Source organism: Carassius carassius, chromosome 29 (genome assembly GCF_963082965.1).
Source record: "Carassius carassius chromosome 29, fCarCar2.1, whole genome shotgun sequence".
Lineage (NCBI taxonomy): Eukaryota > Metazoa > Chordata > Actinopteri > Cypriniformes > Cyprinidae > Carassius > Carassius carassius.
The window spans coordinates 20,947,701-20,971,891 of NC_081783.1; the positions used below are offsets into that span (position 1 = coordinate 20,947,701).

At 35.9% G+C, this 24,191-nt stretch overlaps 1 protein-coding gene across 1 annotated transcript; it reads left to right on the top strand.

Annotated features, from left to right (window-relative positions):
- Positions 1-915: 915 nt before the first annotated feature.
- On the top strand, positions 916-23,110 carry f8 (coagulation factor VIII, procoagulant component). The gene is made up of 25 exons (XM_059516255.1): positions 916-1,130; positions 2,470-2,567; positions 2,649-2,771; positions 3,309-3,521; positions 3,644-3,817; positions 5,030-5,254; positions 5,664-5,907; positions 5,981-6,161; positions 6,497-6,584; positions 7,029-7,246; positions 8,299-8,449; positions 8,605-8,814; positions 9,590-10,688; positions 11,491-11,656; positions 12,147-12,389; positions 12,948-13,176; positions 13,703-13,885; positions 14,093-14,209; positions 14,324-14,395; positions 14,965-15,050; positions 19,107-19,268; positions 19,927-20,071; positions 21,435-21,583; positions 22,021-22,203; positions 22,695-23,110. The coding sequence occupies exons 1-25, from the start codon at positions 931-933 to the stop codon at positions 22,848-22,850; spliced, it is 5,115 nt and encodes a 1,704-aa protein (XP_059372238.1). The 5' UTR covers positions 916-930; the 3' UTR covers positions 22,851-23,110.
- The last annotated feature ends 1,081 nt before the right edge of the window (positions 23,111-24,191 follow it).

Sequence of the window (24,191 nt, forward strand, 5' to 3'; positions counted from 1 at the left end):
TCATGTGATTTTACATAGGAAATTTAAATTTACATTCTATTTCTGTAATTTAAAATTTTTAAACTGTATTTCAAAATTACGTGAAAAAACTGTAAAATAAAACTGTAAAATTCCGTAAAATAACAGTTTTTTTTTTACAGTGTAATGTACAGTGTTTGAAAAATAATGTTTTTTGAACATTAAAGCATGTCACCATATTCTGTTACACCAAATAATGATCTTTAAAAAAAGCATTATATGACCCCTTTGAATGCAGTCTTTCTTTATGGCTCACGTGTTTTATAGCCTAAAATGTATAAATGCTTTTTATTGCTGTATAATGGACTAAAACCAAATATCACAGGAACAAGATATGAACAAGAATGTGTTGTTTGGATATGTGGAAATTAAGTAACAATCATTTATTAATTAAACAAACTGCATGAGTTCTTTAAGAAATGGCTCATACATTTATATATATATATATATATATATATATATATATATATATATACAAAAATATAGCCTATATATATTCACAATTTCTAAGTGAAGCTTTGTAGGAAAAATTTTTTTTTTTTTTTATATATATATATATATATATATATATATATATATATATATATATATATATATATATATATATATATATATATATATATATCCCATTTTGTTTTTTGTTAAGAAAAGTTAAAAGAAATGTAATTAAACGTTAAGTGTAAATGATTAAGACTGTTAGTAGTGCTTATGACAAGCATCACTATTACTATTACCCAAAACATCTGTTGTTCAGGAGAAAAGAACTAAAAATAACGTTGAAATTTGCAAAAGAGTGCAATCTTTCTTACCTCATTCCTTCTATGACTCAAACATGCATCATAACTCATGATTACCATGAACGCTCCCTCTCTCTCTGGCTCCTCCCTAAACACTTTTCCTGTGCAGTTATATATGTCCCGACAGCATCTCATTCAGGCAGCGTGTTCGGCTTGTGCTCCAGTGATGAAGGTTGTTGTGTTCCTCCTCTCCCTCACGGTGTGTCTGAAGTCTTCCTGTGTCCTGGCGAAGACTCTGGAGTTCTTCATCGCAGCAGTGGAAACTAAGTGGGAATATGTGTTTACAGACACAACAGATCCTACTGCAAACCAGAGGTGGGCACATTTATTACTATGCACACACATGCTTTTCAATTATTGCTACCCATAAAGATTTATTATATACACCTTTTATGTCTTTTATTATACAAATTTTGCTAGTGTTCTCAAAACACCACTGTGTTCAAACAGTAAGTGTTTTATCAGAGTAAATGGGGATCTGACCATCAAGCATAATGTCATCAGTTAGTAATTATAGAAAGAAAACAGCTTTGAGAAAGTGTTTGATCTTTTCATTAGTTGGCATGGACTAAGTCCAGCAACCCTTTAAGGCAAAAGCTTTTAGGGCTGTCCAAATTTCAATTATGTTTCCAAGTTGAATAGTTAAACAGAGCATAACAAATGTGAGCATAGTTTGCACTTGGATACAGTCAATGTCATTCATAATTTGATTGATTTTTTTTAGTGAACAGAAGCCTGCCTGTTACTTATATATAATATAATCTTGTAGTGATTTTCAGTTTATGAATAGTGAATATGTGGTCAGAACAAACATACTTTGATTTGGTGTTTTAAGAACAAAGCGTGATAACAGCTCACATTAGTGTGAAACCACAGCAGATCATTTGCTGAATATGCATACTTCTTGCAACCATTATAATCCTTTATAAGACAAAATGTTCTAAGTTGGTACTAAAATTTTGAAATACATTGTCTGGTATAATTATTAGAGGAATAGTTCACCCAAAAGTAAAATTTGCTGAACATTTACTCACCCTCAGGCCATTTAAGATGTAGATGAGTTTGTTTCTTCATCAGATGTGGAGAAATGTATCATTACTACAACAATGGATCCTCTAAAGTGAATGGGTGCCGTCAGAAAGGGAGTCCAAACAGCTGATAAAAACATCCCAATAATATGGAAGCATTACACAAGACTAGCCGATCAATTAATGTTCTGTGAAGTCAAAAGCTGTGTGTTTGATGTTTTTAACTTCAAATCACCACTTCCAAAATTTTATAAATTAATTCAAAGAGTCACAATAATCCACAAATACATCACAACAATCCACAAATGTGGATTATTGTTGTTTTTATCATCTGTTTGGACTCTCATTCTGACGGCACCCATTCACTGCAGAGGATCCATTGGTGAGCAACTGATGCAATGCTACATTTCTCCAAATCTGTTCTGATTAAGAAATAAACTCGTCTATATTGTGAATGGGCTGAGTATGAATACATTTTCTTTTCATATTTGTGTGTGAACTTTTTTTTTTTTTCAATATTAAGCAATGAATTGCTAACTCTAGTGGATTAATAAAGTTGTGTTGTACTATGTTGCATTGCACTGTATTGCAAATATGTCTAGTGACAGCAAAATTATTCCTAACAGGAAATTTGCATCTGGTGTCCAGAAATACATCAAGGCTGTATATACGGAATACACTGATGCCACTTATACAACACCAAAGTCAAAACCTCCATGGGCTGGTCAGTACAAGCGTTGAAATCTCTGCTTCTTAGGAAAATTTTTAGAAATGAATAAATAGAATATTAAATGATCTGTTTCAGGTATTCAAGGCCCGACTATCAGAACAGTGGTGAACGACAGGGTTGTGGTGCACTTCAAAAACTTTGCATCACAATCTTACAGTATTTCTCCAATCGGCATTCAGTACTGGAAACAATCGGAAGGTAAATCTAAAAGAATTTGCATTCAATCTATAAAAATAAAGGTTTACTGGCATTGATGGTTCCATGAAGAACATTTCATATCCATGGAATCGTTCCAATGCACCAAAGGTTCTTTATAATGTCACAAAGTTCTTTAGATTATGTAAACGTTCTAAAAGTGGTTCTTTTAAGAATTACTCATTGTAACGTTTTGGGGAATCACACTGCTGCGAAAAACCCCTTCTGAAATGTAAATGATTTAATCCCAGTCAGTCCAACTTTTACAGCATAAGACAAAATATTTCTAGACTGAACTCGCAGCATCATTATAGACTTGTTTTGGAATTCTGTAATGTGTTTTGTAACACCGGAGATACTAATAAATTCCAGAGAACATAAAATACATGTGATTTCCCGTATAAACCCGCATATAGTAATTTCGGGCTTACCCACCATAACAAAAGCAGTATTGTGAGATATACAGCAATATCCTGATGGGTTTGAAAACCCATAATGTGTAAAGATAAACCTCAACATCCTTCTGCTTTTCAATGGCAGGCGCGGGGTACGAGGACTCCAGTTCTGTTCAGGAGCGAGCGGACGATGCAGTGCCTCCTGGTGGTTACTACAAGTACGTGTGGGACATTTCCCCCAACTCCGGGCCAACCACATCAGATCCAGACTGTCTCACCTACATCTACTCATCACAGGTGGACATCGTCCGAGACTTCAACAGCGGACTCGTCGGGACTCTTCTGATCTGTAAAACAGGTGTGATTGTTGCTTCTCTGTTGGGATTTGTCAAATATATTGCATAAAATCTCACTGACATTTTGTACTGAAACGAGTGTACTGTATATTTGACATGTCTTTTAACATTTGACCTCTCTCAGAGGCTCTGACCGAGGAGAGACAGCGGAAGGTTCCGGAGTTCATCTTGCTTTTTGCTGTCTTCGACGAGAGTAAAAGTTGGTACCGGGAAGTTGGCCGAGCAGACAAACTGAAGAAAACATCCAGTCCAACCCAGTACCACACCATCAATGGATACATCAACTCAACATTACCAGGTGCGATCAGCCTCAGCACACCTGAGCAGCTGCTGAGAAATGGTTATCATTGCTGTGTTAAGAATGAGATTTTTCACTTTCATACAGTATAGAGTAGAATTAAGGTTTGATTCGAGTGAAAATAATGTCATATATTAATGTTAAAAGTATATTAAAGGTACTAAAATGTTCATTTTCATGCTAAATGTAAATATACACAACCAAATATTTGTTTCTCATGCTCACCAAGGCTCTGTTTATTTAATCAAAAATACAGTAATATTGTTAAATATTAATATTGTGAAATATTATTCCAATTTAAAATAGCAGTTTTTTTTATTTGAATATTTTTTAAAATGTAATTTATTCTTTTGATGCAAAGCTGAATTTTAAGCATAATTTCTCCAGTCTTCAGTGTCACATGACCCTTCAGAAATCATTCTAATGTACTGTTTGCTGCTAAAAAAACCCATTTCTGATTATTGTCAATGGTGAAAACAGTTGTGCTGCCTAATATTTTTTGTGGAAACTAGGATAATTTTTTTTTCAGGATTTTTGGTAAACAGAGGACAGCATTTATTTGAAATTAAAATCTTTTGGAGCATTATAAATGTCTTTACTGTTAATCTTCATCTATTTAATGTGTCATTCCTGAATAAAAGTATTTTAAAAAATCATGTGACACTGAAGACTGGAGTAATGATGCTGAAAATTCAGCTTTGCATCACAGGAATTAATTATATTATTTACATTACAGTTTTTTTTAAATCGTAAAAATACCTCACAAGATTACTTTTTTTACTGTATATAACGCAGTTAGGCTTAAATATTACAAACTTTTGACCAATAGTGACACTTCTTATTTTTGTTCATTTTGGTACATTCAAATTTTTTAAACAGATTTACTAAACAGTGCAATTAGCACAACTCCATAAAAGCATTTTGCATGTAATGTATCAACTATGCTCACATTAAAGAACACTGACACAACATCTAATTTCCATAATGACCAGCGCAAATGACCACCTGCTTTAAGACATGCTTTTTTTGAGCATTCATTTCCCATGGCGTCTCTTTAGTAAATCCTGACAGTAGTTTTTAACGCCAAATGAGGGTTTGCGTTGACGCAAGCTGATAGTAAATCTGGCCCTTCATTTCCTTTTTGTGATTTTGGGGTTGACGTTCTTTACAGGTGTAATTCTCAAACATATTCTGTAATTTCTGTTTCATCAGGTCTAACCATGTGCCTGAAGAGTCCAGTGGTGTCCTGGCATCTTATTGGTCTTGGTTCGACCCCAGAGATCCACAGCATCCAGTTTGAAGGACACACACTTAAGGTGTTCGACCATAATCGGGTAACTGTAGCGATAACGCCCATGACCTTCACTACAGCCCTCATGAAGCCATCTGCTACCGGAAAGTTTCTGATCTCTTGCAAGATCCACTCTCATCAGACAGGTAAGACTCATACATGAACTCATACATAACATGAGACTCTTAAACCAAAGTTTCTGCTGGAAGAGGCTTCAAAAGTTAAATAATCGTGGTGATAATGCACAAAAAGCTTCATTATGTCATTTCAGTTGGATAAGTGATCATAGTTGTGACTAGTTAAGTTATAGATCTTTTTAATTCAGATATTTCAAGTAAAAGTGAAGCAAAATCACACAGCTTGACTGGCAATCATTCATGCATTTGTTGGATAACAGGTTGTTGTTTGTTTAATAAGGGGAAAGATTTAGATCAAGATGACCTGAGAAATATGTGCTTTGTACTTTGGTGGTCTAAATGAATTTTATGTTTGGTATAGAAATGCAATTGAATAAGACTATAAATCGCTGATGTTAGATTTAACTCTCTTCTCTAGCTGGTATGAATGCATTCTTCACTGTTGACAACTGTCCTGAACCTGTGGTAGCCCCGATCCCAGACAAACGAAACGTCATACATGATGATGAGGAGGATGAAGACAACATGTTCTCCATTGTGTTCAAGCAAGGAGGCCCTTTATCAGTGCTTCGATCAAGCGCCAAGGGAAGACCTAAAGTTTGGGTTCATTACATCGCTGCAGAGGAGATGGACTGGGACTATTCATCTCAAAGCGGCGATCGGTACGACTTTGAGTATGCCCTGAGATGATTGATGTCAAGTCGACTGAAAATAATGTTGATTTTCATGCTTCAGGACTTCATCGTGGTCAGCAGCAGGATCTGAGTGGTTCAGAAAAGGTCCTCAGCGCTTGGGTGGTGTTTATAAGAAAGTGGCTTTCGTGGAGTACACAGACAAGACCTTCACTAAGAAGAAAACCAGTGGCAAAATGCTGATGGGCCCAGAGCTCAGAGGGGAAGTGGGAGACAAATTTCAGGTAGAGGATGTGGATTTAAAGGGACAGGCATTTCTTTCTTTCATGAAACAGAAAAAGACTGGTCGATCTTTTCCAGTGCAATCAATTGGTCCAGAAGCTTTTAAATGTATCATAAAATTAGTCCATATGACTTGTATGAAAAATGGAATGTGAAACTTGCATGGATGAATTGATCAGTCAATAGGTCAAGATCAATAAGACACATTTAGGAAATAGATTGCATTTTTCATTTCATGGAGACTTTAAAGTGTTAAACTGAGACAATTAAATTTGATGTTTATTATATATATAATATTTACATTTTCTGAAATTCACTATTTTGTACGTCTTATCAGATTGTTTTTAAAAATATGGCCAGTCGACCATTCAACCTTTATCCTAATGGCCTGACCAGTGTTCAGCCTTTGAAGAACACAAACAAGGGTATGAGTCATTGCATTTCATTGTACATAAGGGAAACATTTTATACACACACACACACACACCCACACACACGCAGCAGCAGCAGCACAGCTATGTAAAAAATATTTAAAAGCATTTGCTAAATGCATAAATGTATTTTTGTCTGTGTTTTTTTAATTGTTTTTTTTTGTCTATATAGTTTCAATATAATTTTTTATTTAAATTGTAGTTATTTTAGTACTTCATGGTACACGAAACAAAAATTAGAAATGCTGTCTTCAAAGTTAGCTTAAATAGAAGTTTACGTTGATATATTTCAGTCATTTATTTTATTTTAATAATGTTTTTTTTATGATTTTAGTTTTAGTTAATGCTAATAACCCTGGTATCAAGTTATTCTAGTCAGCTGGATGCAAACTAACTTATAATGAATTTAACAGATTTTTCTTTCTTTGTGGGTTAAAGACAAACAGGTGGACCTTCGTTCTTTGGCCGTTCCCCCAGGTGAGATAATGATGTACCTCTGGAAACTGACAGCTGAAGATCGACCCACAGAAGCTGACCCACGATGCCTAACGCGCTTATACCAGAGTATGGTGGATCCCATCCGGGACTTGGCATCTGGGCTGGTGGGACCCCTTATCATCTGCAAATCCCAATCTCTGGACAAAAGAGGCAGAATGGTGAGATGGGACTCAGACCTGTTTATCTCCACCCAGACTGACTGGAAAAATGTGCCTGTAGCGACATTTCTGCAAAAACAATTAAACTTAGAAAGTGTAATGTCCAGTAAATGGTGCTAAAATCAAATGTTAAATGCAAAAGTGAGGAAAAAAAGCATTTGCTGAATAAACCATGTCATTTCAGCTTGCTTCTTTAAAGGTGTTGTATGTAGGATTGACACAGAGTGGTTGAACTAGGTATTGCAGTCCAAATTCAAAATATTGGAGAGGGTTTTTTCCACCTAGCCCCTCCTCCTCAGATTTTATGTACACACAGGTTGCCAGATTGACGACACAAACACGAACGAGTGCACTTAATGATTAATGAAATGAAATACGCTGTGTTTTCTGCCAACTGGCAGCCTGGAGTGCCAAAATACATTTGGATAAACTGGCAGTGGGCGGTTTTCAAAAACCAAAACGGAGACCGGCATTCTAGCCTGGAACGCACATTTTCAAAGGAGAACGTAGCATTGTTTTACAGATAAACAAGTATGTTAACTTAGCATGTTTCTTTGTGGTATTTTATGCTTTAGTAAAGCCAAAATCTTACATACAGCACCTTTAAGTCTTTGAGTTTATTTGCCATGACTCGTGTTTCACGGGACTCGCTTCACGGTACACGGTATACTTCGCATCACAAGTGTACCAGGTGCACTACCAAGCAAGTTTACCACTGCAGACACACCATACACAGTAAGCTGGCTATGTGATGTAAACAAGAAAATGTATTAGTTTACAAATGAATCAACTTGATAAAAGTGTTACAACATAGTACTGTGCAAGGAATAAATAAGCCTTTATTATTAAATAATCTGCCCTTAATCATAATTTGTATGAAAAAGAATAAAACTTGTTGGTGTTTTATTGCCTATAGTATACATCTCAGGTGTAGACAGTAAATTGCATGCATGTAGATTTATGGAAAATGTAGGTATGCACTCCTTTCCATTGAGCCTACAGTATGTTGGTTTATCTGACGGATGGAAATGATTAATGATATGTGTTCACAGTTAACTTCAGATAAAGAGAAGAAGCTCTTGTTCACCGTGTTTGATGAAAACAGAAGCTGGTACTTTGAGGAGAACCTGAAAAAAAATAGTGAAGACCCAACTAAGATTGACCGCAATGATCCAGATTTCTACAGTTCAAATGTCATGCACAGTGGGTGTTGGTTTTTTTAGTCTCTGGATGTTAATTATTGAATAACCTGAGATTGCTTCGGATATTTGTATTACTTAAAAACTGGATTGATCTCCATTTTCCATTAGTTAAATTGCAGATCACTTTTTTATTTTGAGTTTCTCTCTGTGTTTCAGCTGTTAACGGGTTCATGTTCAACCACCTACAATTCAGGATGTGTGTTGGCGATGTCATACTGTGGCATGTGGCAAGCATTGGCATACAAAACAACTTCCTGTCAGTCTACTTCACAGGAAACACATTTGAGAGGGATAAAACATATGGCACTGTCCTCACACTCTTCCCAATGACTGGAGACACAGTCACCACTGAAGTGGAGATGCTAGGTAAGAGTATCAAGATATTGGCTGGAGCGGATGCTTTGAAAAATAAGACGGTTCGATGAAGGGTTATTATCAAAAAAAAAATCCAAAATTAAAACCGTTGAAAACTAAATTAGTATGACCTAAAATAATAAAATAAAATATAATAACATTTGTTTCAGTTATTTGCAAAAATTGTATGTTATTTCCTATAGTTCTCATTTAGTTTGAGTTATAACTAAAACTAAAACTCAAATAATAATGAATAAAAACTACATAAACTGCCAGTCAAAAGCTAATATAATAGTTTTGTGAAATTTCTATAATATTTTACAATGTTAATATCTTTACTGTATTCATAATCAAATAAATGCAGTGTTAGTGGGAATAGACTTCAAAAGACATTTAAAAATGTAGAATTATTTAAAAGTAGTAAGTAGTGTATTTAAAAAAAAACATCAAAATTAATAAAACGTACAATTCAAATTAAAAATGAAAATGTAAAAACGAATTAACGTAAAAATTATAACTATTATATAACTATTGACAGTATAACCTTCTGTAGAGCTGCGTAACTTTTCGTAAATTGATTAATTCTGCCATATTAAGTTATTTTTCCTGTTCATTAAGGTAAAGCTGCACTGAAACAATATATATTGTATATATGAAAAAACATGCTGTTTAGGGCGGATCAAGTTATCAAGGAAAGATTATGAAGACGAATATAAGAATCGTTCATAATTAAACCATGAACCTGTTTTGATACCATGTTCATAAGTTTGATATTTGAACTTTGTAGGTGAATGGGAGGTGAGCGCATTTGACCCGTCTCTGAAACAGCGAGGCATGAGTGTTCGCTACACGGTTGTTAACTGTGAAAGAGTCCTACCTTTGGTGGACAATGAAGACTACGATGAAGAATTAAATGAATTCATTGAACAGAATTTCCCGATTCCACGAGGCACAAAGGAAAAGAACCGTACTATCGCTGTTCGCGTGTGCCGAAACAGAACTGTGACAGACTCTGCGATTGGGCAAGAAAACATGAGCTCAGACACTGAGAGACAAAACAGAACTCATGTGTGTGAGATAAGATATATCCCCGTGAATTGGGAAAAAGATCTGGATGCGTTATCACAGGGCGGTATTCCACAGGATATTTTGGATCAACTGGACGGGGAGATGAGCAGAAATTCATTGGAACGTCAAAAACGGTCCCACCATGAATCTGAGCCTTACAGAAGTAGGTCAAACGTGATTGATCCTACAGTCATATCAAATACAGCAGAAAACAAGCCATTTACAGGAGAACGCCAAAACATGAACAATGCAAACATACAGCTGAATGAAGATGATGACAATAAAACTCATCCAACAAATGACCTATTCCGAAATTTTTTAAAACTTTTTAAAGATAAAAACCAATTGAATAACCAACTTCTAAATGACTCTATGGAAGATAAATCAGAGAAAGTGAGGAATGTGGAGCTGTGGAGCGTCAGCAAAGACAAAACAAACAAAGTGGATGCCACAGTTCAGAGCAACAATGACGTTCTGAAAGACTCTGGAAGTTCTGATCTAAAGCAGGACAAGATGGAGGAAAATTTGAATCTTCATAGCTATGAACAGAAAGATCCAAAGAAGTTCCAACCAGGTTTGGAATCGGTTTTGGAGCCAGTGTTAAATTCATCAGATAACCAGACCTATGGGAGGAGATCCCTGGCAAATGATTATGATGATTATGGCGATGAAGGAAGTGTTTTTGGATCGGAGCATCATGTTGAAGATAATGTCGGTATAAGATCCACAGAATCAAGGTTCAGAAGTTACTATATCGCAGCAGAGGAAATCATGTGGGATTATGGGATCAATAAACCAGCTCAACTCATCAAACCAAGGTAAAAAACATTCTGATGAGCCACAAACATATTTTGGTAATTTTAATGGATAATTCTAAAGAATTCCTAATGTTTTAAATTGTAAATAATAGTAAGAATTATACCTTTCATTTATAAGTGCCTTTCAATTCACTCAAGGACACCTTACAGCAAAATCTCTGAAATACAAATAGCATAAACACAACGCAAATAGTAAACACAAACTAAACAAATAAATTAAACAATCGATTCTAAACAAATATGTTTTAATCTGAGTTTTAAACTTGGAAATAGAATCCAGTTGGTGAACGTGCAATAGCAAGGATGCTAGCTCCAAATGAATATAAGATATTGTATAAAATCAAATTCTTGGTGGTGTCGGACTGAATCAGATCTTTTTTGTTTAGTTGTATAGTAAGTTAGTTTTATCTTGAAGAGCAAAAATGCCTTAGAATGCTTTTTTTTAAAAAGAAATGTCATCAACACATTTAGCAAACAATTCTCAAATATTTCTAATCACACAAATATAATATGAAATTATATATATATATATATATATATATATATGAACGTTAAAAATTTTATAAAATTGGTGGTGTCCGATTGAATCAAATCTATTTAGAAGTTTGTAAAATGTAAATAGTTACAAAAACAAGCCTAAATAATTTTTTGTCAAAAAAAGTATAAATAAAATAAAGACATTGTCACAATACAATGCTGTTTTAGATCAAGATATTAATTTTATAGCTTTTCAAATTAGCCTAACACCAGCCTCAAAGTCTTGGTTAATTGTACTTGCACTAAATATTTCATGTGTTCACAGAGAAGTGCGGATGGGAATGAGAAAATATTTCCCAGCCTATAAAAAAGTGGTTTTCAGAGCCTACCAGGACAGAGATTTCAAGCATCAAATCAAACGAGGAGAACTGGACGAGCACCTCGGCATTATGGGTCCTGTGTTGAAGGCAGAAATCAATGATGTTCTAACTGTAAGTTTCTTCATTAATAGGCGCTATTAAAAGGAGCCTTTTAAGTTAATTGAATATTGTATTCTTAGGTGCAGTCACATTTGCTGTAATTTGGATGAATTTTCCAGTCGTTTCAGTAGAAATTCAAAGATTTTTTCACACAGATTGCAACCGGTTCAAGCTGGTTATGCTAATTTGTTGTACAGACTAAAAGAAAGCTGTTTTAAAGTGACTTCTGTATGAGCTGTGTTTCATACGGTGCTACATCACTGACAAGAGAAAACTGTCCTTGAAATTTAACCTCCAAACCTCCTACTCTAGCTTACTTCCTAATCTAACATTTGAATAAATGTGGCATTGCATACTACGAATATTATTGGCTGGCTCTGTGACAAATTGCTTATGCGGCTCAATTGTAAGTCGCTTTGTTTAAAAGCATCTGCTGAATGTATAATTGTGACAACATTTTGTCATTGCACAAGCTAATTTCCTGCATTTCTTTTCCCACAAGGTGGTTTTCAAGAACCTGGCATCCAGACCGTACTCTTTCCACTTGCATGGGGTGTACGATAAGATGCAGGGGAGTTTTAGCCCTGGAACGGGCCCAGAAGGCACCAAGGACGAGGGAGTACCAGGTGATCCCGTTCCTCCAGGCCAGGAAAGGGTTTACAACTGGAGAGTCTCCAGACGACAAGGTCCCTCAGCAACAGAGTTTGATTGCAAGGCTGGAGCCTACTACTCCAACGTCAACATGGTAAATCAATATGCAACACATTAATCAAAATAAGGTTGAAGCACAAACATTTTACGTTTTCATGTTGTCTTCTGCATCATATTTGATATACATATTTCTAAGGCCTCTAAATGATCAAAACTTTACTGAAAAACCTGTTGCACACAATCTCTTTCATGTACTTTGTCATCTGATTGATAGTTTATAGTTTTTTAGCAGGTAAAAGGCTTTTGGTATATATATGTAAAAATATGGTTCATGTTTGCTGTGAAATCTGATTTTTATAAAGTAAACGTAAGAGTAAATGTGTTTTTCAAAGTTTTTCAAGATGGACACTTACTAGGCTTACTTGATTATCCATGCATCATTTTTTAGAAAAATCAATATGAGAGTATGAACTCAATATTCTCACTATATATGAACCATAAAAGCCTGATCAAATGACACTCAACTAAAATTCCCAGAGTATGGATAAACTGATAAAATGTACAGTGTAGCTTGAATGCAATGCAAGTCACTTCAGATAAAAGTGTCTGCCAAACATATAAATAACTTCTGAATTTCTCCTGCATTCAACAGGAGAAGGACATAAACTCTGGTCTAATCGGTCCGGTGCTCATCTGTCGTCCTGGTACCCTTCGTCCACACGTCTTGCTTCAGCCCGACGTGACAGATTTCTTCCTTCTATTCACCACTTTTGATGAAAGAAAGAGCTGGTACCTCGACTACAACACCAAGAGGTTTTGCACCCCTCCCTGCCAGGCCAAAGTAAATGACCCATGGTTCGAGATGAGCAACAAGTTTGCAGGTACATTTTTAGAATTTATGATTAACATTGCATTCATCTCTTACGAGACAACCAGTAGGATCTCGTTCTTTGTCTCAAAAAAGATTTGTTTCTATGACAATGCTAATAACACCAAACAGACACAAGAGTGTTTGTGCTTGTTATTGTGATACTTATGTAATTTGGTGGTTAAATCCCACGCACACAAACACTTTTCCATTACTTTTCCTTAGTACAAGAAACAGGACGTATAACGTAACATGCTGAACTAATTTAGCTAACTGCCAATGTTCCAAACACAGTTTTTCCAAATACAAACAAAAAGTTTGGAATTTCATTGACTCAGGGCAACAAATCTATCTCTATTTAGATTTATGCATTTTTTTGCTGATTTTATCCAAAACAACGTACAATGCATTCGAGGTATATATATATATTTTTTTTTTTTTTTTTTGCGCAATAACTGGGAGCTGAACCTATGACCTTGGCATATTAGGAAATGTATTAATAGCCATAATTATTGTGTTGTATTTCTTGATGCTTGTAGCTATTAACGGCTATGTGTCAGAGACGCTTCCTGGCCTGATAGTGGAACAGTACCGGACGGCTCGCTGGCACCTCCTCAACGTTGGGAGTCAAGGCGAGTTTCACGCCGTACACTTCCACGGACTGCCGTTTGGAGTCAGAAAAGATCAGGAACACCGTATGGGAGTTTTCAATCTCTATCCCGGTAAACAACAAACAAATACATATATCTTTTACCCAACACGTTACTTGTCTTTTAGATATATATATATATATATATATATATATATATATATATATATATATATATATATATACAATCTTTCAAAAACGTTTTAAAAATCTTAATTATTCCAAACTTTTGGAGAACATGTATGACAGTGTATAATGATAATTCTGTGTCATTTGGCAGGGGTTTTTGGGACGGTGGAGATGAGGCCAACCATCACAGGCACCTGGTTAGTAGAGTGCACTATAGGAGAACATCAGATGGCAGGCATGAGGGCTAAGTTGCTGGTCTACAACCCACGTAAGAGCTTTAACTCTCTTCCTCTATGGGAAGACCTTTCTTGGCATCCTGTAGTCATGTTCTGAGTTACTAATAGTTAGAGGGCACCTCAAACTGACTGATTTTGTTTTAAAGGATGCATTCAGCCATTGGGAATGCAGTCGAGATGGATTGACAATAAACAAATAACAGCCTCTGGCCACTCTGGTAAGAGAGGGATATTTTTGCAGTGTCATTGATATACTATCATAGCTCTTGTTATTATGTTGAATTAGATTTTATTTTAATATTCTGTTTTTACTTTAAAAAACTGAATTTTCAGCATCATTGCTCCAGGCTTCACTGTCACATAATCCTTCAGAAATCATTCTTATATGATGATTTGCAATAGCAAAAAAAAAAAAAAAAAAAGAAAAAAAAATATATATAGGCCTATAAATATATATATATATATATATTTATTTTATATATTTTATATATATATATATATATATATATTTTTTTTTTTTTTTACTTTAATTTTAACTTTAATTTTATTAAAAATATTACTTATTTTGTAATGTTTTTTCATTTCGTGTTTCATTTTACTTCAAATATTGAAAAAAAAAACCTTATAGGTTTAGTTTTAGTTAACTATAATAACACAATGATAAAACTGGTGCAAATCCCATAGAAAATCCATAGAGCTCTTTTGACTTTATCTATAAAAAAATCTAGTGTTTTTAATCAAATTTTTCCACATTTATTGAACTGTTGAAATCCCATTTCTCTTCCAGGTGACTGGAAGCCAAGTTTAGCCAGACTTGAGTTATCTGGCTCTATTAATGCCTGGATGGGCAGCGGCACAGACTCATGGCTCCAGGTAAAAGGAATCTTTTGTTTGCAGATGTAACATGCTTTCCTATGGCTCATTTTTAAGGAATAGTGCTAAATGTTTACCCGGTCATGGCTCAAATTTAAATTTAAAAATAACACTTTAGAATTTATTTGAGGCCCATATCTCAGAATGTGTCACGTACAATAGTGACTCTTGGCTCCACAGTCAGCAAGTCATGACACATTATATTTTCACTGTCAGCAAGACAAAGTGGGAAATACTTTTAAATACTATAAATAGGGTTGCGCAGTAGATTTTATTTAACTATTGCTTCAATAGTGGAATAGTAGAAAAGGTGCAGGATATAAAACAATACACTTTTTTAATTTCAATTTCAATTTTATTTGTATAGCGCATTTACAAAGTGCTTTACAGAAGAGCAAGAATATTACACATACATGAAAAATAGACCAGACAAAAATTTAAAACCACCCATTTACAAAATTTAGCGTATCACAGTAGTCAGTACACTAAGGAAAATAAAAAAGTTTTTAGCAAGGACTTAAAAATAGACAAGGAAGGGGCCAGTCTGATTTCTAAAGGCAGGGTATTCCAGAGTCGTGGCCCAGCCACCGCAAATGCACGCTCCCCTCTACGCTTTAGCCTAACGCGAAAGAACCACCAACAGAGCCTGGTCACAGGATCGTAGGCTTCTAGAAGGAGTATAGGGATGAAGAAGTTCAGATAAATAGACAGGAGCTATGTTATGAAAGGATTTATAAATGAAGAGGAGAATTTTAAAATCTATTCTCTGAGAAATCGCCAACCAGTGAAGGGATCTAAGAATTGGAGTGATGTGTTCATGTTTACGACATTTTAAAAGAAGTCTGGCTGCAGCATTTTGGACAAGCTGAAGTCGTGCAATTTGAGATTTGGAAATACCGCAATATAAAGAATTGCAGTAATCTAGACGCGATGTAACAAATGCATGAACAGCCATTTCTAGAGTTTTTGGAGAGAGAAAGTTTTTAATTTTAGACAGTAAACGAAGCTGATAGAAACTGGATCCAATAACAGAAGAGATATGTCTATCAAATTTTAAGTGTTGGTCAATAATAATACCTAGGTTCTGCACCCGTGAGGATCTAAAAATGGACAAACTTTCTAGCTCAGGGCTTATACACTGAGAGTTCTCATTAGGACCGAAAACAATTACCTCTGTCTTGTCCTTGTTTAAGAAGAGGAAATTTTGGGTTAGCCATAATTTAAGCTCCTCTAAACATTGGAGAAGAGAAGTGATCACAGTGGAGTTGTTTTTCTTAACTGGAAGATAGATTTGAGTATCATCTGCGTAGAAATGAAAAGACACACCATGTTTTCTTAGAATAGAACCCAGAGGTAGCATGTACAGAGAGAATAGAGAGGGAGCTAAAATAGAGCCTTGTGGAAGGCCACAGGTCAGAGGAGCAGGGGAAGAGAAAAAAACTTTCTGTCAGATAGGTATGACTGAAACCATTTCAGAGCGTTTGCTTTTAGACCTACCCAAGACTCTAATCTAGATAATAGTAAGGAGTGGTCTATGGTATCAAAAGCAGCCGATAAATCTAAAAGAATAAGAACCACAGAGTCCCCGGAATCAGTGGAGAGGTAAATATCATTTAACACTCTCAAAAGGGTGGACTCAGTGCTGTGAGCAGACTTAAAACCAGATTGAAAAACCTCATAAATAGAATTACTAGTCAAAAAGTGTTGAAGTTGCTTCAGCACAATTTTCTCTAAAACTTTTGAAATGAAAGGCAAAACAGAAATTGGACGAAATTATTTAGAACAGTGTGGTTCAGTGAAGGCTTCTTGAGAAGGGGAGTGACTGTAGCAACTTTAAAGTTGGCAGGAACAGAGCCAGTTTGGAGACACTTAATAATAAGAGACAGCAAACCTTGCCCAATCGAATCAGTAATTAATTTTAAATATTTGGGGTGAATGATATCGCTAGAACAGAATGAGGGTTTAAGATTGTCAATCACCTCCTTCAATTCCTGGAGACTGATCGGTTCAAAAGCATCCAAAAATGCAGAGGAAGATGACATGATTGGAGAAATGGTTAAAGTTAAAGTGGGGCAGACACCAAGTCTTAAGTTAGTAATTTTCTCACTAAAATATCTCAAGAAGCTTTCACAGAGAGCATCAGAGGTAACAGGCAAGGTGTTAACCGAAGGATTGGTAACAGATTGAATAATTGAGAACAAAACCTTAGGTTTAGAGTGATTAGTTTCAATAAGGTTAGAAAAGTATGCAGCTTTTGCAGACTTAGCTGCAGCCTGGTAAGAAGTAAGAGAGTCTCTGAACATTTGAAGAGAGATATGCAGCCTGTCTTGTTTCCATTTACGTTCTGCCTTTCTACAGTTTTGTCTTAGAAGACGGGTATCAGAGTTTTGCCACGGTACAGATTTAGTTTTTTGCTTGTAAGGCTTAGGGGGGGCAGTTGCATTTGCTGCCTTAAGCCAGACAGAGTTCATGAGGCTAAGATGTTGATCAGCATCCAAGTCAGATAACGGTTGATCCAAGTGCAACTGTGAGCAACAATCAGCAAAACACAGGTTGAAATTTGTGCTAAACTGTGGAGAATAGAAGCGAGAAAGACTTACAGTTGTATTTGAAAAATAAGAGAGCTCTGGAAGAGACAGTGTGAATAATATAGGCTTATGGTCAGAGATCATAAAATCTGAGAGCACAATATCAGTCACATCAAGCCCATATGAGAGTACAAGATCCAACGTATGTCCCTGAATATGAGTAGCGTCACTGATCCACTGGGATAGATTGAAGGCATCGATAATATTAAGAAACTCATGTGATAAGGGGTAAGACGGACAGCAGACATGGATATTAAAGTCGCCCACCAATAGAAAGCGATCGTAATTTGTGGCAATATTGCCGATCAGTTCAGTGAAATTCTGTATAAAATCCTTAGTGCAGTGCGGAGGACGGTAAATCACCACTAGACATACAGGACCGTTCCAATCCAAGTGAAGAAACTGAGCTTCAAAGCTGGAAAAGGCCGTTCCAGGGACCAATCGACAGCGTGCAGAGAGAAAGTTCTTTAAAATTGTTACTATGCCACCCGAGGAGAGTTAAAAAATGTGCAGTCATCAGGGATCAGATCAGAAAACGGAGTTAGATCACCAACCTTTATCCAGGATTCCGTGATAAACATAAAATCCAAGTTGTGAGCTAAGAAAAAGTCGTTTAGTAAGAAGGTCTTATTCACCAAGGAACGGGAGTTTAATAATGCCATCTTTGGTGGAGAGATAATAGCAGGAGATGAGGACGCTCTTTCCAGCGCGTGTAGATTTCTGTGAGTTACTCCCCGACGTCGGGAGCCGAGGCCGATTCGGTGGAGACCGGAACGAGAAACAGGGCTCGGGTGCAGGGGGAGAACATGACGAAGCCACCGGTATGCCACGTCCAGTGGGCGCCAGGTAGTAGAGCCACCGTAAAGCGATTCGTGAGAAGGATCCGAGAGAAAGCCAGCCCGCAGATGAGCTTTCAGCTTCACGATGTATCCTCCACGGCTTCCTCGTTTCCTCCTTCGCTTTCTCCGCGGGATGTTGAGGGGCCACCGGCGGATATGTCCCGGGATAGCCGATGTGAACGACTCATCAGACTTGTTAAAGGAGCAGTCCACATCTAAAGTGTACGATTTTGTGAAAGAGGTCGCAACCAAATTGCGAATATCCAAGAGTGCTTGACGGTCGTAAATGAAAAGCGTGTAGCAGTTTAAAAATAGAGCAGACAACCAGACAAGCAACCACAAGAGCGACAGACGGCAGGCCCAGTACACAGGCGCCATCTTCTTTTTTAAGCAGCGTTCATATGATAGTGGGTTTCCTGGAAAGGCCTAGAAAAGTTCTAGGCATTTATAAAATTTTAATCTTAACACTGAAAAGTAATTAAATTTTTTTGTAGCGGATGTTATTTTTTAGCAATGCACAACTTACTATCCCATTGTTTTAAACTGTTTTAATAAATAAGCACAAATTCACTGTTAAAAAACTGAATGAGATAACTTTCCATATCTATTCTGTTTGTGTGTTGTGTTAGGTGGATCTGCTGAGGCCCATGCTTCTTCATGGCATTCAGACTCAGGGTGCAAAGACCTCGATGGGTCTGAGCGAGTATTTCACCATCCTGTACACCGTCAGTTACAGCATTGACCAGGAGAACTGGATTACCTACCGAGGAAACAGTACCAAGTCATCTTACGTCAGTAAAAACATCTGAATTTCTCTAAACTTAACTGATTTAAAGAGGCCATACCGTGTGCTTTTTGTCGCATTTTTCCTCCCAGAAGTTCTCTTATAATGTTTCTTTCACTGTTAATTAGTGTTAGCATAATGACCATTTCCACCCTCACCCCTTTTTTTTTTTACCTCAGTATCTTTTAACAATGCAATTTAACAGCAATTTATTAAAAAAAAATAATGGCCCTATGAAATATGCCCCACTCACCCCCCCCCCCCCCCCCACTCAGTATTATTTTTTTTTTTTTACAATTTCTTGATTTAATTTTAATGGTTTCATTAAATATTAATAATCAAAAGCACCTCTAATTGATTTTATTTTACAAATATATATTATTTTCTTTCTTTTTACAGAAATTGTGTGTTGTGTATTTAAATTGTTCTGCTAAATAAATTCTAGTAAATATTTTTTTTTCTGGTAAATATTCCCTTAAAAAATAATGTTTTATTAATAATTCCTACAAATTATGCTCCTACAAATTATGTTTCCAGTGAAAGTGATTTGCTTCGATTTCTAAAAAAGTGCTATCCTAATTTCAAATGTGACTATTTTTGTATCTTTTACATTCTGTTTCTGTATTATTCACATCTGTTTTCTTGTTAATTTTTTATCTTATCAGACCTTCAATGGAAACATGGACGGATCCAGAATAAAGGAGAACTTGTTTTCTCCACCCATTGTGGGTCGCTACATACGAATTCACCCAGTGACCTTTCAGAAGCAGCCCACGCTGAGGATTGAGCTTCTGGGATGTGACCTTAACAGTGAGTTAACACACACTGATTGATTACAGCACTTTCTAAATAAAAACTGAAGGAAGAGATAAAGACGCTAAAGAAAAGAAAACCTGTACACTGCATCAACACTATATTCAATCAACACTATATTTGCAAAGCACATTTCTGCTTTGTCTGTGTATGCCATTTTTTATCAGTATGCAGCGAATTAAAAATGAAAATCTGAAAGCTCTGGATGTTTTTGTTAGTTCATGAGCATCTGTCATCCTGCTGTAGCATCAGAAAGTTTCAAAGCTTTCTAACTATATCATTCCTTGTTTACTCTTACTCTTTTCTCATTCAGGCACCAGTGGCAATGTCCAAAGCTTCATTTTCTGAGAAAAGTTGGAGTCAAAAAATTTCTTTTGATAGAGAGAGTTGAATAATACATATTTCTGCACATTTAGATACACTTCTCCAAAACAAGTCCCTGGCAGTATAGATGTTTTTCAGGCTAAGGTTTTTCAAACCTGGCTTATAGTTAACTAAAACTAAAACCATAAGAAAAACATTTTTGTCATTTTAAATATAAAACAGTTAACTTGTTACATATAATTTATTTGGTCACACTGTAGTATAACGTCCAATTCCAGCTATTAATAAACCACAAACTTTGACGTTTGTCTTAATAAACTCCTAATTTTCTGCTTATTAATAGTTAAGGTAGTTAAATTTAGGATTAGGGATGAAGAATACACTCATACAGAATATGTGCTTTTTAGTACTAATATGTTAATTATAGTCGAACTACTAAGCAACTAGTTAATAGTGAGAATTGTTATTAAATATTTTATCACTTATTTTATCTATCGCAATATTTGGGAAGACAGTATTTACCATTTTGATTTATTTCAACTTGATGTACTAAAACGAACAAAACTGAACTACATTTGTACATTATTTAGTACAGGCTAAAGTAAAATTTAGATATTTAGGGCCCGGTTTCACAGACAGGGCTTAGACTAAGCCAGGATTAGACCATAGATCAATTAGGACATTTAAGTAATTTTTATAAACATGCTTAGAAAAAAACATTACCGATGTGCATCTTAAAACTAAAAAGGCACTGATATATTTTTAAGATCAGTCAGTGCAAGTTTATTTAAGTGGAAACAGCTCAGACTTACATTTTAGTCTAGGACTAGTCTTAAGCCCTGTCTGTGAAACCAGGGGTATATCTTTTTAGATATATTTATATTTAGATACATATGTCGTCATAGTACATCAGACTATATTTGAGTCAGACTTTGAGGAAAAAAAGCTTTAATGAAAATTAAAATAAGAATGGAACAATGGCAGTAAGATCACAGCTTCAAACAGCTGAACGCATGTTTGCTTGTGTGTTTGTCAGGTTGCTCTATGCCGCTGGGAATGGAGCGCAGGTTGATTCCCAACAGCAGCATCAGTGCCTCCTCATCCTTAAACAGCTGGTTACTGTCCTGGGGTCCCGAACTCGCCAGACTCCACCAGGAGGGGCGAGCAAATGCATGGAGACCCAAGGTATCTGTCCACCCATCCATCCATCCATCTACTGTCCATCTAGTGTTTTTCTTAGAGAGAGCGAAAGTGAATTTTCTTTCTACACTGTGTGTGTTTTATAAGTCCATTGTGAGTGTTTCCTCTATCCTGTCTGTCTGTGTGAAAGTGAGGCGATCCCTCCATTGTCTCCGTCTCTCTACGGTTTTTAAGTTATCGCTCTTTCTACTTCCTCTTTGAGCTGCACAGAGAGCCAAGCGATGTCAGTCAGGTGGATTTACGAGTTCATTAGAGTGATTTAGAGCGCAGCTCCTTTCCTCGTGGAATTCTGTCCTGCATAATAACTTTCAATTTATACCTGTAGAAATCAATGCAAAGTGAAGTGTCTTTAAAAAAAACAAACTGATCATATTGTATTTAGTCTCTTTCTGTCTCCCCTTTCTTCTTCTCTGGTTCTACAGACTAATAACCCTCATGAGTGGATACAGGTGGACTTTCTCTCTGTGAAGAGAGTGACCGGGGTGGTCACACAGGGGGCCCGATCTGTCCTGAAACCAATGATAGTCACTGAATTTACCGTCTCTATTAGCAATGACGGTCACAAATGGTCCAGTGTGAAGGAGCAGGGCACAGACCATGAAAAGGTACTGCTGTATTTTTGTGTATTGAATGATACCAAACAGAGTTGTAATTTCAAGTTGTATTTCGCTCAAAAATAACAAAACCTAATTTTTCCATAAAGGAAGTAAAGGTTTAATTAAGTATATATATTTTTTTGCATTATAGCATTATTTTCTTAATAATGATGCACATTTCCCCATAAAATTCAAATGTACAGTATGTGCATTTTTATGTACATGTAAAATAAGAAAATGAATGGAGGATTGGCTGGAGACCAAATGAACTGCCAATTATTATTGACTGCTTAAATAAATACACTAGGCAAAAAAAAAAAAATGTGATAGCCCTAAGATAGGTTTCATTTTATCATACGAATCAAATAGAATCAATATGATTCTTTATGCCTTTATGTCGATTTTGGGGTGAAATATGACCTGAACATGTTCTTAATGTGTTTGATGAGAGTCACTCATTCATGCCTATGGTGTTTTGTTTCTTTTTCATCCTGATGTAGATCTTCGAGGGAAACAGCGATCATGATGAAGAGGCGCTGAACGTGTTTGATCCTCCCCTGTTCGCTCGCTTTATACGGATTCACCCGAAAGGCTGGGTCAACGATATTGCCCTGCGGCTGGAGCTTTTGGGCTGTGACACTCAACAAACCCTTTGAGAGAAAGTGAGATCCATCCATTGTGGTTGAAAGACACAGTTTTTGATAACGGCTCTGTTCCAAACTATACGTTTGCATCGTAGTATGTGACTGATCTGCTAGGTCGAGTGGTTTTCGAGTGGTTTTGTGCACTTGTCAGCTGGGAGACTGTCTATGACGCCTAAAAATGCTGTCTAGCTATAGGCAGCTCACTTTGGCTTTGAACAGAGCCCACATAAGCACTACATAGGTTTATCTCTAGAACAGGTTTTTGTCATGTTATAAGTGTTCTGATCTGTACGTTGCTTAATTTACTGTCTGCTTTTGAGACATTATAATTATTATTGTTATCGGAAATAAACTACCAGTATCTATTTTTCTAATAAATGTACCCTTGCGTATCAAAACTCACAGAAGATTGTTTGTTTGGTTATTAGATGTTTGTATATTCTGGTCTGGAATAACTACTGAATCTGCCATATGCTGTACTTTTGTATTTTGCACTATGTAACAGGAGGGAGATTATTATTTTATTTTTTTTATTTTTCAAATATTTAAAGTTTAATTGTGGAAATAAAAAGACTATGAAAATGCCTTGATTTCCCCAGCATCTTTGTGCTTTGTGTTTCTTTGACAAATATTATTCTTTCACAGACTGTTTTCTTCCCTTTTGTACTTTTGCCAGTAAAAATCAGTAAATCTGTTTTCAATACCTGGAATACAGCATTCTTCTTCTTATTTATGACTAAAATATCTGCTTCTTCATCAAAACACATTTATGCACACGCACACACAAAGTCTGTATAAAATGTGAAATTACTGGTGTTGCCAATTAATGAAATGTGCACGCGGAAAGACAATGAACAGAGAAGCAAACAGACTTTCAGGCGAAGGGTGGAATGAAGAGGTCCACAGGAATACGATAACATTTCCATGTTCTGGCTGAGATAAAAATGGAGCGTACTATCAGTTCCTGTTTGACAGGAAGTGCTCTGGGGATGTGTTTAGCTTGGAGGGACAATGAAGGCCTGGCTCTGAAAGAAGTCGGTGACCTATTGTCTCACCTGTTATCTCATCAAAGACAAACACTGCTGCTGAGGAACAAACACACAACTGGAAGCAACTTCACTAACTTTCATTTCTTTCATTAGGTCATTACAAAACATTACTGCATCATGCTCAACAGATCTCTCATGTACATACTATGTCAACCATTTTTTCTCTTCAAATATGAAATATGAATTTAGTTTATTTTATTGTTTCTGTATTGTTTATATTATATAACATTATAGTGATGCTTTTTTATTTTGTTCAAAAAGTTCAAACCAACCATTTGTAAAGCTAGGTTCTCTCAGATTTTAA

Excerpts from the sequence above, each read along its gene's own strand:
- f8 (XM_059516255.1), top strand. The coding sequence starts at position 931 with ATGTCCCGACAGCATCTCATTCAGGCAGCGTGTTCGGCTTGTGCTCCA. Across the intron at positions 5,255-5,663 it reads GATCCACTCTCATCAGACAG|CTGGTATGAATGCATTCTTC; the intron begins GTAAGACTCATA and ends TCTCTTCTCTAG. Across the intron at positions 6,162-6,496 it reads AAGTGGGAGACAAATTTCAG|ATTGTTTTTAAAAATATGGC; the intron begins GTAGAGGATGTG and ends ACGTCTTATCAG.